This window comes from Oncorhynchus tshawytscha, linkage group LG11 (genome assembly GCF_018296145.1).
Source record: "Oncorhynchus tshawytscha isolate Ot180627B linkage group LG11, Otsh_v2.0, whole genome shotgun sequence".
In the NCBI taxonomy this organism is placed as follows: domain Eukaryota; kingdom Metazoa; phylum Chordata; class Actinopteri; order Salmoniformes; family Salmonidae; genus Oncorhynchus; species Oncorhynchus tshawytscha.
Window position 1 is genome coordinate 989,418 of NC_056439.1, and position 16,386 is coordinate 1,005,803.

Here is a 16,386-nt window from a genome sequence, read left to right on the forward strand (position 1 = left end):
TTGAGGGTATTTTATACATGTTTCACCGTTCAGAAATGAAAGCACCTAATGTATCTAGTCCCCCAATTTGAAGCAGTCATATGTATTTGGACAAATTCACTTACGTGTATTAAAGTAGTTCAAAGTTTAGTATTTGGTCCCATATTCCTAGCACTCAATGACTACATCAATCATGTGACTCTAGAAACTTGTTGGATGTATTTGCAGTTTGTTTTGTTTGTGTATAAGATTGTTGTGCCCAATAAAAATGAATGGTACATAATATATTGTGTCATTAGAGGCAGTTTTTTTGTAAAAAAAAAAGAAAAATAATATGTTTCTGAACACTTCTACATTAATGTGGACCCTATAATTACAGATAATCATGAATGAATCATGAAAAATGATGAATGACAAAAGTTACATTGGCATAAATATCTGGGAGAATCTGGGAGATTGAATGGATCTCTGTCCTGTTCCTACTGTACCACCACACACACAGTATCTCTGCCCTGTTCCTACTGTACCACCACACACACAGTATCTCTGTCCTGTTCCTACGATACCACCACACACAGTATCTCTGTCCTGTTCCTACTATACCACCACACACACAGTATCTCTGTCCTGTTCCTACTGTACCACCACACAGTATCTCTGTCCTGTTCCTACTGTACCACCACACACACAGTATCTCTGTCCTGTTCCTACTGTACCACCACACACACAGTATCTCTGCCCTGTTCCTACTGTACCACCACACACACAGTATCTCTGTCCTGTTCCTACTGTACCACCACACACAGTATCTCTGTCCTGTTCCTAATGTACCACCACACACACAGTATCTCTGTCCTGTTCCTACTGTACCACCACACACACAGTATCTGTCCTGTTCCTACTGTACCACCACACACACAGTATCTCTGTCCTGTTCCTACTGTACCACCACACACACAGTATCTCTGTCCTGTTCCTACTATACCACCACACACAGTATCTCTGTCCTGTTCCAACTGTACCACCACACACACAGTATCTCTGTCCTGTTCCTACTGTACCACCACACACAGTATCTCTGTCCTGTTCCTACTGTACCACCACACACACAGTATCTCTGTCCTGTTCCTACTGTACCACCACACACAGTATCTCTGTCCTGTTCCAACTGTACCACCACACACACAGTATCTCTGTCCTGTTCCTACTGTACCACCACACACACAGTATCTCTGTCCTGTTCATACTGTACCACCACACACAGTATCTCTGTCCTGTTCCTACTGTACCACCACACACAGTATCTCTGTCCTGTTCCTACTGTACCACCACACACACAGTATCTCTGCCCTGTTCCTACTGTACCACCACACACAGTATCTCTGTCCTGTTCCTACTGTACCACCACACACACTATATCTCTGCCCTGTTCCTACTGTACCACCACACACAGTATCTCTGTCCTGTTCCTACTGTACCACCACACACACAGTACCTCTGTCCTGTTCCTACTGTACCACCACACACACAGTATCTCTGCCCTGTTCCTACTGTACCACCACACACAGTATCTCTGTCCTGTTCCTACTGTACCACCACACACACAGTATCTCTGTCCTGTTCCTACTGTACCACCACACACACAGTATCTCTGCCCTGTTCCTACTGTACCACCACACACAGTATCTCTGTCCTGTTCCTACTGTACCACCACACACACAGTATCTCTGTCCTGTTCCTACTGTACCACCACACACACAGTATCCTTGTCCTGTTCCTACTGTACCACCACACACACAGTATCTCTGTCCTGTTCCTACTGTACCACCACACAGTATCTCTGTCCTGTTCCTACTGTACCACCACACACACAGTATCTCTGCCCTGTTCCTACTGTACCACCACACACACAGTATCTCTGTCCTGTTCCTACTGTACCACCACACACAGTATCTCTGTCCTGTTCCTACACCACACACACAGTATCTCTGTCCTGTTCCTACTGTACCACCACACACACAGTATCTCTGTCCTGTTCCTACTGTACCACCACACACACAGTATCTGTCCTGTTCCTACTGTACCACCACACACACAGTATCTCTGTCCTGTTCCTACTGTACCACCACACACACAGTATCTCTGTCCTGTTCCTACTATACCACCACACACAGTATCTCTGTCCTGTTCCAACTGTACCACCACACACACAGTATCTCTGTCCTGTTCCTACTGTACCACCACACACAGTATCTCTGTCCTGTTCCTACTGTACCACCACACACACAGTATCTCTGTCCTGTTCCTACTGTACCACCACACACAGTATCTCTGTCCTGTTCCAACTGTACCACCACACACACAGTATCTCTGTCCTGTTCCTACTGTACCACCACACACACAGTATCTCTGTCCTGTTCCTACTGTACCACCACACACAGTATCTCTGTCCTGTTCCTACTGTACCACCACACACAGTATCTCTGTCCTGTTCCTACTGTACCACCACACACACAGTATCTCTGCCCTGTTCCTACTGTACCACCACACACAGTATCTCTGTCCTGTTCCTACTGTACCACCACACACACAGTATCTCTGCACTGTTCCTACTGTACCACCACACACAGTATCTCTGTCCTGTTCCTACTGTACCACCACACACACAGTATCTCTGTCCTGTTCCTACTGTACCACCACACACACAGTATCTCTGCCCTGTTCCTACTGTACCACCACACACAGTATCTCTGTCCTGTTCCTACTGTACCACCACACACACAGTATCTCTGTCCTGTTCCTACTGTACCACCACACACACAGTATCTCTGCCCTGTTCCTACTGTACCACCACACACAGTATCTCTGTCCTGTTCCTACTGTACCACCACACACACAGTATCTCTGTCCTGTTCCTACTGTACCACCACACACACAGTATCTCTGTCCTGTTCCTACTGTACCACCACACACACAGTATCTCTGTCCTGTTCCTACTGTACCACCACACAGTATCTCTGTCCTGTTCCTACTGTACCACCACACACACAGTGTCTCTGTCCTGTTCCTACTGTGCCACCACACACACAGTATCTCTGTCATGTTCCTACTGTACCACCACACACAGTATCTCTGTCCTGTTCCTACTGTACCACCACACACACAGTATCTCTGTCCTGTTCCTACTGTACCACCACACACACAGTATCTCTGTCCTGTTCCTACTGTACCACCACACACACAGTATCTCTGTCCTGTTCCTACTGTACCACCACACACACACAGTGTCTCTGTCCTGTTCCTACTGTGCCACCACACACACAGTATCTCTGTCATGTTCCTACTATACCACCACACACAGTATCTCTGTCCTGTTCCTACTGTACCACCACACACACAGTATCTCTGTCCTGTTCCTACTGTACCACCACACACACAGTATCTCTGTCATGTTCCTACTGTACCACCACACACACAGTATCTCTGTCCTGTTCCTACTGTACCACCACACACACAGTATCTCTGTCCTGTTCCTACTGTACCACCACACACACAGTATCTCTGTCCTGTTCCTACTGTACCACCACACACAGTATCTCTGTCCTGTTCCTACTGTACCACCACACACACAGTATCTCTGCCCTGTTCCTACTGTACCACCACACACAGTATCTCTGTCCTGTCCTTCCTACTGTACCACCACACACAGTATCAGTACCACCACACACAGTATCTCTGTCCTGTTCCTACTGTACCACCACACACACAGTATCTCTGTCCTGTTCCTACTGTACCACCACACACAGTATCTCTGTCCTGTTCCTACTATACCACCACACACAGTATCTCTGTCCTGTTCCTACTGTACCACCACACACACAGTATCTCTGTCCTGTTCCTACTATACCACCACACACAGTATCTCTGTCCTGTTCCTACTGTACCACCACACACAGTATCTCTGTCCTGTTCCTACTGTACCACCACACCACACAGTATCTCTGTCCTGTTCCTACTGTACCACCACACACACAGTATCTCTGTCCTGTTCCTACTGTACCACCACACACACAGTATCTCTGTCCTGTTCCTACTGTACCACCACACACACAGTATCTCTGTCCTGTTCCTACTGTACCACCACACACACAGTATCTCTGTCCTGTTCCTACTGTACCACCACACACACAGTATCTCTGTCCTGTTCCTACTGTACCACCACACACACAGTATCTCTGTCCTGTTCCTACTGTACCACCACACACACAGTATCTCTGTCCTGTTCCTACTGTACCACCACACACACAGTATCTCTGTCCTGTTCCTACTGTACCACCACACACAGTATCTCTGTCCTGTTCCTACTGTACCACCACACACAGTATCTCTGTCCTGTTCCTACTGTACCACCACACACACAGTATCTCTGTCCTGTTCCTACTGTACCACCACACAGTATCTCTGTCCTGTTCCTACTGTACCACCACACACACAGTATCTCTGCCCTGTTCCTACTGTACCACCACACACAGTATCTCTGTCCTGTTCCTACTGTACCACCACACACACAGTACCTCTGTCCTGTTCCTACTGTACCACCACACACACAGTATCTCTGTCCTGTTCCTACTGTACCACCACACACAGTATCTCTGTCCTGTTCCTACTGTACCACCACACACAGTATCAGTATCTCTGTCCTGTTCCTACTGTACCACCACACACACATTATCTGTCCTGTTCCTACTGTACCACCACACACAGAGTATCCTTGTCCTGTTCCTACTGTACCAACACACACAGTATCTCTGTCCTGTTCCTACTGTACCACCACACACACAGTATCTCTGCCCTGTTCCTACTGTACCACCACACACAGTATCTCTGTCCTGTTCCTACTGTACCACCACACACACAGTATCTCTGTCCTGTTCCTACTGTACCACCACACACACAGTATCTGTCCTGTTCCTACTGTACCACCACACACAGAGTATCCTTGTCCTGTTCCTACTGTACCAACACACACAGTATCTCTGTCCTGTTCCTACTGTACCACCACACACACAGTATCTCTGTCCTGTTCCTACTGTACCACCACACACACAGTATCTCTGTCCTGTCCCTACTATACCACCACACACAGTATCTCTGTCCTGTTCCAACTGTACCACCACACACACAGTATCTCTGTCCTGTCCCTACTATACCACCACACACAGTATCTCTGTCCTGTTCCTACTGTACCACCACACACAGTATCTCTGTCCTGTTCCAACTGTACCACCACACACACAGTATCTCTGTCCTGTTCCTACTGTACCACCACACACAGTATCTCTGTCCTGTTCCTACTATACCACCACACACACAGTATCTCTGTCCTGTCCCTACTATACCACCACACACACAGTATCTCTGTCCTGTTCCTACTGTACCACCACACACAGTATCTCTGTCCTGTTCCTACTATACCACCACACACACAGTATCTCTGTCCTGTCCCTACTATACCACCACACACACAGTATCTCTGCCCTGTTCCTACTGTACCACCACACACACAGTATCTCCGTCCTGTTCCTACTGTACCACCACACACACAGCATCTCTGTCCTGTTCCTACTGTACCACCACACACACAGTATCTGTCCTGTTCCTACTGTACCACCACACACACAGTATCTCTGTCCTTTCCTACTGTACCACCACACACACACAGTATCTCTGTCCTGTTCCTACTGTACCACCACACACACACAGTATCTCTGTCCTGTTCCTACTGTACCACCACACACACACAGTATCTCTGTCCTGTTTCTACTGTACCACCACACACACAGTGTCTCTGTCCTGTTCCTACTGTACCACCACACACACAGTATCTCTGTCCTGTTCCTACTGTACCACCACAGTATCTGTCCTGTTCCTACTGTACCACCACAGTATCTCTACACAGTATCTCTGTCCTGTTCCTACTGTACCACCACAGTATCTCTGTCCTGTTCCTACTGTGCCACCACAGTATCTCTGTCCTGATCCTACTGTGCCACCACAGTATCTCTGTCCTGTTCCTACTGTGCCACCACAGTATCTCTGTCCTGTTCCTACTGTGCCACCACAGTATCTCTGTCCTGTTCATACTGTACCACCACACACAGTGTCTCTGTCCTGTTCCTACTGTACCACCACACAGTGTCTCTGTCCTGTTCCTACTGTACCACCACACACACAGTATCTCTGTCCTGTTCCTACTGTACCACCACACACACAGTATCTCTGTCCTGTTCATACTGTACCACCACACACACAGTATCACTGTCCTGTTCCTACTGTACCACCACACACACAGTATCTCTGTCCTGTTCCTACTGTACCACCACACACACAGTATCTCTGTCCTGTCCATACTGTACCACCACACACACAGTATCACTGTCCTGTTCCTACTGTACCACCACACACACAGTATCTCTGTCCTGTTCCTACTGTACCACCACACACACAGTATCTCTGTCCTGTTCCTACTGTACCACCACACACAGTATCTCTGTCCTGTCCCTACTATACCACCACACACAGTATCTCTGTCCTGTCCCTACTATACCACCACACACACAGTATCTCTGTCCTGTCCCTACTATACCACCACACACACAGTATCTCTGTCCTGTTCCTACTATACCACCACACACACAGTATCTCTGTCCTGTTCCTAATGTACCACCACAAACACAGTATCTCTGTCCTGTTCCTACTGTACCACCACACACAGTATCTCTGTCCTGTTCCTACTATACCACCACACAGTATCTCTGTCCTGTCCCTACTATACCACCACAAACAGTATCTCTGTCCTGTTCCTACTGTACCACCACACACAGTATCTCTGTCCTGTTCCTACTGTACCACCACACACACACAGTATCTCTGTCCTGTTTCTACTGTACCACCACACACAGTATCTCTGTCCTGTTCCTACTGTACCACCACACACACAGTATCTCTGTCCTGTTCCTACTGTACCACCACACACAGTATCTCTGTCCTGTCCCTACTATACCACCACACACAGTATCTCTGTCCTGTTCCTACTGTACCACCACACAAACAGTATCTCTGTCCTGTTCCTACTGTACCACCACACACAGTATCTCTGTCCTCCCCTACTATACCACCACACACACAGTATCTCTGTCCTGTTCCTACTGTACCACCACACAAACAGTATCTCTGTCCTGTTCCTACTGTACCACCACACAGTATCTCTGTCCTGTTCATACTGTACCACCACACACAGTATCTCTGTCCTGTTCCTACTGTACCACCACACAGTGTCTCTGTCCTGTTCCTACTGTACCACCACACACACAGTATCTCTGTCCTGTTCCTACTGTACCACCACACAGTATCTCTGTCCTGTTCCTACTGTACCACCGCACACACAGTATCTCTGTCCTGTTCCTACTGTACCACCACACACACAGCGCACTTCCGGCGCCGACAGAGATGGCCGCCTCGCTCGCGTTCCTAGGAAACTATGCAGTTTTTTGTTTTTTTTACGTGTTATTTCTTACACTAGTACCCCAGGTCATCTTAGGTTTCTTTACATACAGCCGACAAGAACTACTGAATATAAGATCAGCGTCAACTCACCATCAGTACGACCAAGAATATGTTTTTCGCGATGCGGATCCTGAGTTCTGCCTTACAACCAGTGTAACCGAGTGGATCACATGCAGCGACCAAAAAAAAAAAAAACGACTCAGAAAAAGAGGGAAACGAAGCGGTCTTCTGGTCAGACTCGGAGACGGGCACATCGTGCACCACTCCCCAGCATTCTTCTTGCCAATGTCCAGTCTCTTGACAACAAGGTTGATGAAATCCGAGCAAGGGTAGCATTCCAGAGGGACATCAGAGACTGTAACGTTCTCTGCTTCACGGAAACATGGCTCACCGGAGAGACGCAATCCGAAGCGGTGCAGCCAGCGGGTTTCTCCACGCATCGCGCCGACAGAAACAAACATCTCTCTGGTAAGAAGACGGGCGGGGGGCGTATGCCTTATGGCCAACGTGACATGGTGTGATGAAGGAAACATACAGGAACTCAAATCCTTCTGTTCACCTGATTTAGAATTCCTCACAATCAAATGTAGACCGCATTATCTACCAAGAGAATTCTCTTCGATTATAATCACAGCCGTATATATCCCCCCCAAGCAGACACATCGATGGCTCTGAACGAACTTTATTTAACTCTCTGCAAACTGGAAACGATTTATCCGGAGGCTGCATTCATTGTAGCTGGGGATTTTAACAAGGCTAATCTGAAAACAAGACTCCCTAAATTTTATCAGCATATTGATTGCGCAACCAGGGGTGGAAAGACCCTGGATCATTGTTACTCTAACTTCCGCGACGCATATAAGGCCCTGCCCCGCCCCCCTTTCGGAAAAGCTGACCACGACTCCATTTTGTTGATCCCTGCCTACAGACAGAAACTAAAACAAGAAGCTCCCACGCTGAGGTCTGTCCAACGCTGGTCCGACCAAGCTGACTCCACACTCCAAGACTGCTTCCATCACGTGGACTGGGAGATGTTTCGTATTGCGTCAGACAACAACATTGACGAATACGCTGATACGGTGTGCGAGTTCATTAGAACGTGCGTTGAAGATGTCGTTCCCATAGCAACGATTAAAACATTCCCTAACCAGAAACCGTGGATTGATGGCAGCATTCGTGTGAAACTGAAGGCACGAACCACTGCTTTTAATCAGGGCAAGGTGTCTGGTAACATGACTGAATACAAACAGTGCAGCTATTCCCTCCGCAAGGCTATCAAACAAGCTAAGCGCCAGTACAGAGACAAAGTAGAATCTCAATTCAACGGCTCAGACACAAGAGGTATGTGGCAGGGTCTACAGTCAATCACGGACTACAGGAAGAAACCCAGCCCAGTCACGGACCAGGATGTCTTGCTCCCAGGCAGACTAAATAACTTTTTTGCCCGCTTTGAGGACAATACAGTGCCACTGACACGGCCTGCAACGGAATCATGCGGTCTCTCCTTCACTGCAGCCGAAGTGAGTAAGACATTTAAACGTGTTAACCCTCGCAAGGCTGCAGGCCCAGACGGCATCCCCAGCCGCGCCCTCAGAGCATGCGCAGACCAGCTGGCCGGTGTGTTTACGGACATATTCAACCAATCCCTATACCAGTCTGCTGTTCCCACATGCTTCAAGAGGGCCACCATTGTTCCTGTTCCCAAGAAAGCTAAGGTAACTGAGCTAAACGACTACCGCCCCGTAGCACTCACATCCGTCATCATGAAGTGCTTTGAGAGACTAGTCAAGGACCATATCACCTCCACCCTACCTGACACCCTTGACCCACTCCAATTTGCTTACCGCCCAAATAGGTCCACAGACGATGCAATCTCAACCACACTGCACACTGCCCTAACCCATCTGGACAAGAGGAATACCTATGTGAGAATGCTGTTCATCGACTACAGCTCGGCATTCAACACCATAGTACCCTCCAAGCTCGTCATCAAGCTCGAGACCCTGGGTCTCGACCCCGCCCTGTGCAACTGGGTACTGGACTTCCTGACGGGCCGCCCCAGGTGGTGAGGGTAGGCAACAACATCTCCTCCCCGCTGATCCTCAACACTGGGGCCCCACAAGGGTGCGTTCTGAGCCCCCTCCTGTACTCCCTGTTCACCCACGACTGCGTGGCCATGCACGCCTCCAACTCAATCATCAAGTTTGCGGACGACACAACAGTGGTAGGCTTGATTACCAACAACGACGAGACGGCCTACAGGGAGGAGGTGAGGGCCCTCGGAGTGTGGTGTCAGGAAAATAACCTCACACTCAACGTCAACAAAACTAAGGAGATGATTGTGGACTTCAGGAAACAGCAGAGGGAACACCCCCATCCACATCGATGGAACAGTAGTGGAGAGGGTAGCAAGTTTTAAGTTCCTCGGCATACACATCACAGACAAACTGAATTGGTCCACTCACACAGACAGCATCGTGAGGAAGGCGCAGCAGCGCCTCTTCAACCTCAGGAGGCTGAAGAAATTCGGCTTGTCACCAAAAGCACTCACAAACTTCTACAGATGCACAATCGAGAGCATCCTGGCGGGCTGTATCACCGCCTGGTATGGCAACTGCACCGCCCTCAACCGTAAGGCTCTCCAGAGGGTAGTGAGGTCTGCACAACGCATCACCGGGGCAAACTACCTGCCCTCCAGGACACCTACACCACCCGATGCTACAGGAAGGCCATAAAGATCATCAAGGACATCAACCACCCGAGCCACTGCCTGTTCACCCCGCTGTCATCCAGAAGGCGAGGTCAGTACAGGTGCATCAAAGCTGGGACCGAGAGACTGAAAAACAGCTTCTATCTCAAGGCCATCAGACTGTTAAACAGCCACCACTAACATTGAGTGGCTACTGCCAACACACTGTCAATGACACTGACTCTACTCCAGCCACTTTAATCATGGGAATTGATGGGAAATTATGTAAATATATCACTAGCCACTTTAAACAATGCTACCTTATATAATGTCACTTACCCTACATTGTTCATCTCATATGCATACGTTGATACTGTACTCTATATCATCGACTGCATCCTTATGTAATACATGTATCACTAGCCACTTTAACTATGCCACTTGGTTTACATACTTATCTCATATGTATATACTGTACTCGATATCATCTACTGTATCTTGCCTATGCTGCTCTGTACCATCACTCATTCATATATCCTTATGTACATATTCTTTATCCCCTTACACTGTGTATAAGACAGTAGTTTTTTTTTGGAATTGTTAGTTAGATTACTTGCTCATTATTACTGCATTGTCGGAACTAGAAGCACAAGCATTTCGCTACACTCGCATTAACATCTGCTAACCATGTGTATGTGACAAATAAAATTTGATTTGATTTGATTTGATTTGAACAGTATCTCTGTCCTGTTCCTACTGTACCACCACACAGTATCTGTCCTGTTCCTACTGTACCACCACACACACAGTATCTCTGTCCTGTTCCTACTATACCACCACACAGTATCTCTGTCCTGTTCATACTGTACCACCACACACACAGTATCTCTGTCCTGTTCCTACTGTACCACCACAGTATCTCTGTCCTGTTCCTACTGTACCACCACAGTATCTCTGTCCTGTTCCTACTGTACCACCACAGTATCTCTGTCCTGTTCCTACTGTACCACCACAGTATCTCTGTCCTGTTCCTACTGTACCACCACAGTATCTCTGTCCTGTTCCTACTATACCACCACACACAGTATCTCTGTCCTGTTCCTACTATACCACCACACACACAATATCTCTGTCCTGTTCCTACTGTACCACCACACACAGTATCTCTGTCCTGTTCCTACTATACCACCACACACACAGTATCTCTGTCCTGTTCATACTGTACCACTACACACACAGTATCTCTGTCCTGTTCCTACTGTACCACCACACAGTATCTATGTCCTGTTCATACTGTACCACCACTACACAGTATCTCTGTCCTGTTCCTACTATACCACCACAGTATCTCTGTCCTGTTCCTACTGTACCACCACACAGTATCTCTGTCCTGTTCCTACTGTACCACCACAGTATCTCTGTCCTGTTCCTACTGTACCACCAAAGTATCTCTGTCCTGTTCCTACTGTACCACCACAGTATCTCTGTCCTGTTCCTACTGTACCACCACACAGTATCTCTGTCCTGTTCATACTGTACCACCACAGTACCTCTGTCCTGTTCCTACTGTACCACCACACAGTATCTGTCCTGTTCCTACTGTACCACCACACACACTGTATCTCTGTCCTGTTCCTACTATACCACCACACAGTATCTCTGTCCTGTTCCTACTGTACCACCGCACACACAGTATCTCTGTCCTGTTCCTACTGTACCACCACACACACAGTATCTCTGTCCTGTTCCTACTGTGCCACCACACACACAGTATCTCTGTCCTGTTCATACTGTACCACCACACACACAGTATCTCTGTCCTGTTCCTACTGTACCACCACAGTATCTCTGTCCTGTTCCTACTGTACCACCACAGTATCTCTGTCCTGTTCCTACTGTACCACCACAGTATCTCTGTCCTGTTCCTACTGTACCACCACAGTATCTCTGTCCTGTTCCTACTGTACCACCACAGTATCTCTGTCCTGTTCCTACTATACCACCACACACAGTATCTCTGTCCTGTTCCTACTATACCACCACACACACAATATCTCTGTCCTGTTCCTACTGTACCACCACACACAGTATCTCTGTCCTGTTCCTACTATACCACCACACACACAGTATCTCTGTCCTGTTCATACTGTACCACTACACACACAGTATCTCTGTCCTGTTCCTACTGTACCACCACACAGTATCTATGTCCTGTTCATACTGTACCACCACCACACAGTATCTCTGTCCTGTTCCTACTATACCACCACAGTATCTCTGTCCTGTTCCTACTGTACCACCACACAGTATCTCTGTCCTGTTCCTACTGTACCACCACAGTATCTCTGTCCTGTTCCTACTGTACCACCACACACAGTATCTCTGTCCTGTTCCTACTGTACCACCACAGTATCTCTGTCCTGTTCCTACTGTACCACCACACAGTATCTCTGTCCTGTTCCTACTGTACCACCACACACACAGTATCTCTGTCCTGTTCCTTGCAGCAGCCAGGCTTCCTGCTGTGGGGCCACCAGTCTGACCCCTTGCCCATGTGGCTGACACACATCTTAGCGGGGGCCAACTTCAGGCGCAACACCTGCTGAGTTCAGCCGTTTCCATGTCTGTCTGGAGCTTGGCTGGGGGAGATGTGGTGTCCAAACACTATCAGCTGACAAATAACACCCAGCAGTCTTTTCTACAGCCCCAATGTGGTGTGTTTTCAGCAGCCATGTTTGCTAGAGGGTGGAGGGTAGCCTAAATGCCAAGCTTCGATATGGACTCACCACTCTGTGTCTGTGTGAGAGAGGGTAAGAATGTGTGTGTGTGTGTGTGTGTGAACCCTGGCCTGCCTCTGACGGACCAGAGGGCCTATTGATTTTTCCCCTCAGGCACGATAAGGGGCAGCAATCGTAGATAAACAAGGTCGCTCCCCGGCCTCCGTGAGGACCCCTCAGCTGTCTACCACACTACCGGACAATCCCACACACACACACTGCCACGGAAGGGCAAGACGGGCAACCGCGTCAGACGATAAACCGGACAAAGCCGCTACGGATTAAAAAAAACACATTGACAGGCTGGGTTTTGGACCAGTGGCTTTAAAAAGTCCAGGGAAGGTCGAAGGGGGGAAAATAATCTACGTGTTTTGTTATTCAAAGTGGAAGTTGTTTCTGTTTGGGTAGTTTACAGAGTCACAGAGTCTCCTCTCTCTCCCGGGAAGGGACTCGTTTTATGAAGCTTTACTTTATTGTCACATCAGTTCAGTGTGTTGAAACTGAACATGTTGGTTCCCTATACTATAAATGGCTGTAAACTAAACTAGCTGTTTCTACTCTGAACAGTCAGCAGTAGCACCTCAATCTGCAACACTCCCCCAACAGCTCCCTACCAACAACATGTCACAGCTGATCTGAGAATCATTCTGAAAGGTTGGTCTCTTCTGAAAGCTTTAAAACATTGTTTGGCTACGATCCGAGGTGCAGACTTCTCCAGTCCTCCTCATGGAGGTAAAAGGTATAGACAGGGTGTAAGAAAATGTATAAACCCCCTCTTTCTAGCCTATCCTTACACCAAAACAGCACTTTAAAACCCATGAGTCCGAGCGAGCAGATAGATACACGCTTCAGGAAGGGAATCAATACAATTTGGAACAATTCGACGGCAGCAAAACCAAGTTCAGCTGGAAAAGAAATGCCATCAAGTTGGTTGTACAAGCTGACTTCGTCCTATTGCTGCCCCCAGGGACAAGAGGTGGACCAAAGCCATCTCTCCACACAATACATGCCTGAGCAGAAGACAGATGATCTACCTGTGTGTCCGTGACTGACGTGGGACTTCATGTCACTCTCCTCCACACAGACGTAGTCACAGGCGCTGCAGCACAGAGCGAACATCCACTGCTCCTTGTCCACGTGGAGAGACATGTGGCTGACGAACTGGGCATTCAGCCCCGTCTGGAAACCACACGCATGGCAGCTGGATGGACAGGAAGAGGGAGGGGTTAAACATTGATCTCAGAACAGGTCACAGCTAGAGGGGAAAGGAGAGAGGGAATGAACATAGACCAAATGCTGATCTCAGACCAGGTTATAGAGGCGAGAAGACATCATTAATTCCCAATCAAACCCCAAAGCCTGACCTCAGACCAGTAAAGAAATAGGTCAGTCATGTACAGTCCATGGTTTACATTACTGATCCCAATTTATGGGATCAGTAAATTGCATGTGTCAGTCTTAATACGGATAGATCTTCTGTGCACACACACACACACACACACACACACACACACACACACACACACACACGTGAAATCTTTGACGCCTGCTATGGATGAACACGTACTCGCCAAAAACTATAGGGACAGACCTTTATTACGGGTCTGTGTACATTAGTACAGGGACAGTTCTTGTGACTACCGCTCTGAGAACAGGTGCGTCGACCAGACTCTAGTAGAAATCCAAAATGGAGCATCTGGCCCATTCAATGTTTCTTTGGAGTGTTTCTTTCATTCAGCGCAGCAGCACCTGTAGTAATAGGGGAAGGTCTTCCCGTCTCGTCCCTCAGCGGTGGCGACGGCGCTGACCATCTGCTCTGCGTCGGTGCTGACCAGCTTGACAGAGTGGATGGTCAGGTGCTGGTTGAGGTTGGCTCTGCACTTGGCTGCATAAGGACACAGGTGACACGTATACTTCCGCTCCTCTGCAAGGACAGACGGACGGACAGACACAAGGTCAGAGAGAGAGAGAGAGGGAGAAAGAGAGCGAGAGAGAGAGAGAGAGAGGGAGAAAGAGCGAGAGAGAGAGGGAGAGGGAGAAAGAGAGGGAGAGCGAGAGATGGGTCTACAGAGACATGGGGACACACATTCGTACACACACGTACGTGTAACACGTACGCCATATACAAAACGCATGCAGGCACACGTACGTACGCAAACAACATGCGTCCTCATCACGTACACACAAATACAATGAGTACGTCCCCCTGCATGAGAATGTCTGCTTAGTGGACTACACAAACAAAACACACACACAAATCCTATTACGTCAGCTATTAACTAAACGCACATACACACACACACTTTGCCCGAGGACATGAAGCCAGGGAACCTTTGTGGCCCGGGTAAACCAAAAACAACCATCATGATGACATATGCCCCCGTTTCTGCTCTCTGTGGTGTGCCCAAGCTGTTCTCAGCCAAACAACCCACTCACAGGGGGAGTGTGTGTGTCAGAGTGTGTGTGCGCGTTTTGTATTTGTGTGTGTGGACCATGCGCTTTCATGCACAAGAATATGTAGGTTTTTACATAAATGCGGGTGCATTAAAAAGACCAATTTAAATAAAATTAAAATTGAGAATGCATTATCTTTTACAGCAATGACCCTTAGACTTGTGGTAATGCCAGGGGAGTGGAGATCTCTGATCTGAACCACTGAGAGTCAGGACCTCTGTTTGGATCTCTCATCCAATGGATCGCTTAGACGGTAGAGTGTGTGCTGTGTTCACATGTATTTACATGTATTTATACACTGAGTGTACAAAACATTATGAACACCTGCTCTTTACATGACAGACTGACCAGGTGAATCCAGGTGAAAGCTATGATCCCTTATTGATGTCACTTGTTTAATCTACTACAATCAGTGTAGAATGTAGATGAAGAGGAGGAGACAGGTTTAAGAAGGATTTTTAAGCCTTGAGACAATTGAGACATGGATTGTGTTTGTGTGCCATTCAGAGGGTGAACGGGCAAGACAATAGATTGAAATGCCTTTAAACGGGGTATGGTAGTAGGTGCCAGGCGCACCGGTTTTCTTCAAGAACTGCAACGCTGCTGGGTTTTTCACACTCAACAGTTTCCCATCTGTATCAATAATGGTCTACCACCCAAAGGACATCCAGCCAACTTGACACAACTGTAAGAAGCATTGGGGTCAACATGGGCCAGCATCCCTGTGGAACGATTTCGACACCTTGTAGAGTCCATATCACTGACAAATTGAGTCTGTTCTGAGGGCAACAATATTAAGGTGTCCTTAATGTTCTGTCCACTCAGTGTATGTTTTCTGTGTATTAATATGTATGTATATGTATTCATGTATGTAAATGTATTAATATCCATAAAAGCATGTACAGACACAGTAGTATGTGG

General features: G+C 47.8%; 1 protein-coding gene across 3 annotated transcripts in view; it reads right to left on the reverse strand.

The window, feature by feature from the left end:
• The window catches only part of LOC112261279 (zinc finger protein 827-like), a 104,350-nt gene that overhangs the window by 9,590 nt on the left and 78,374 nt on the right, over nt 1-16,386 (reverse strand). For all 3 annotated transcript variants that reach the window (XM_042329662.1, XM_042329661.1, XM_042329663.1), the window contains exons 10-11: nt 14,761-14,935; nt 14,046-14,212 (exon numbers count right to left, since the gene is read on the reverse strand). In XM_042329662.1, the coding sequence (XP_042185596.1) occupies nt 14,046-14,212; nt 14,761-14,935 (342 nt within the window). The remainder of the gene's footprint in view (nt 1-14,045; nt 14,213-14,760; nt 14,936-16,386) is intronic.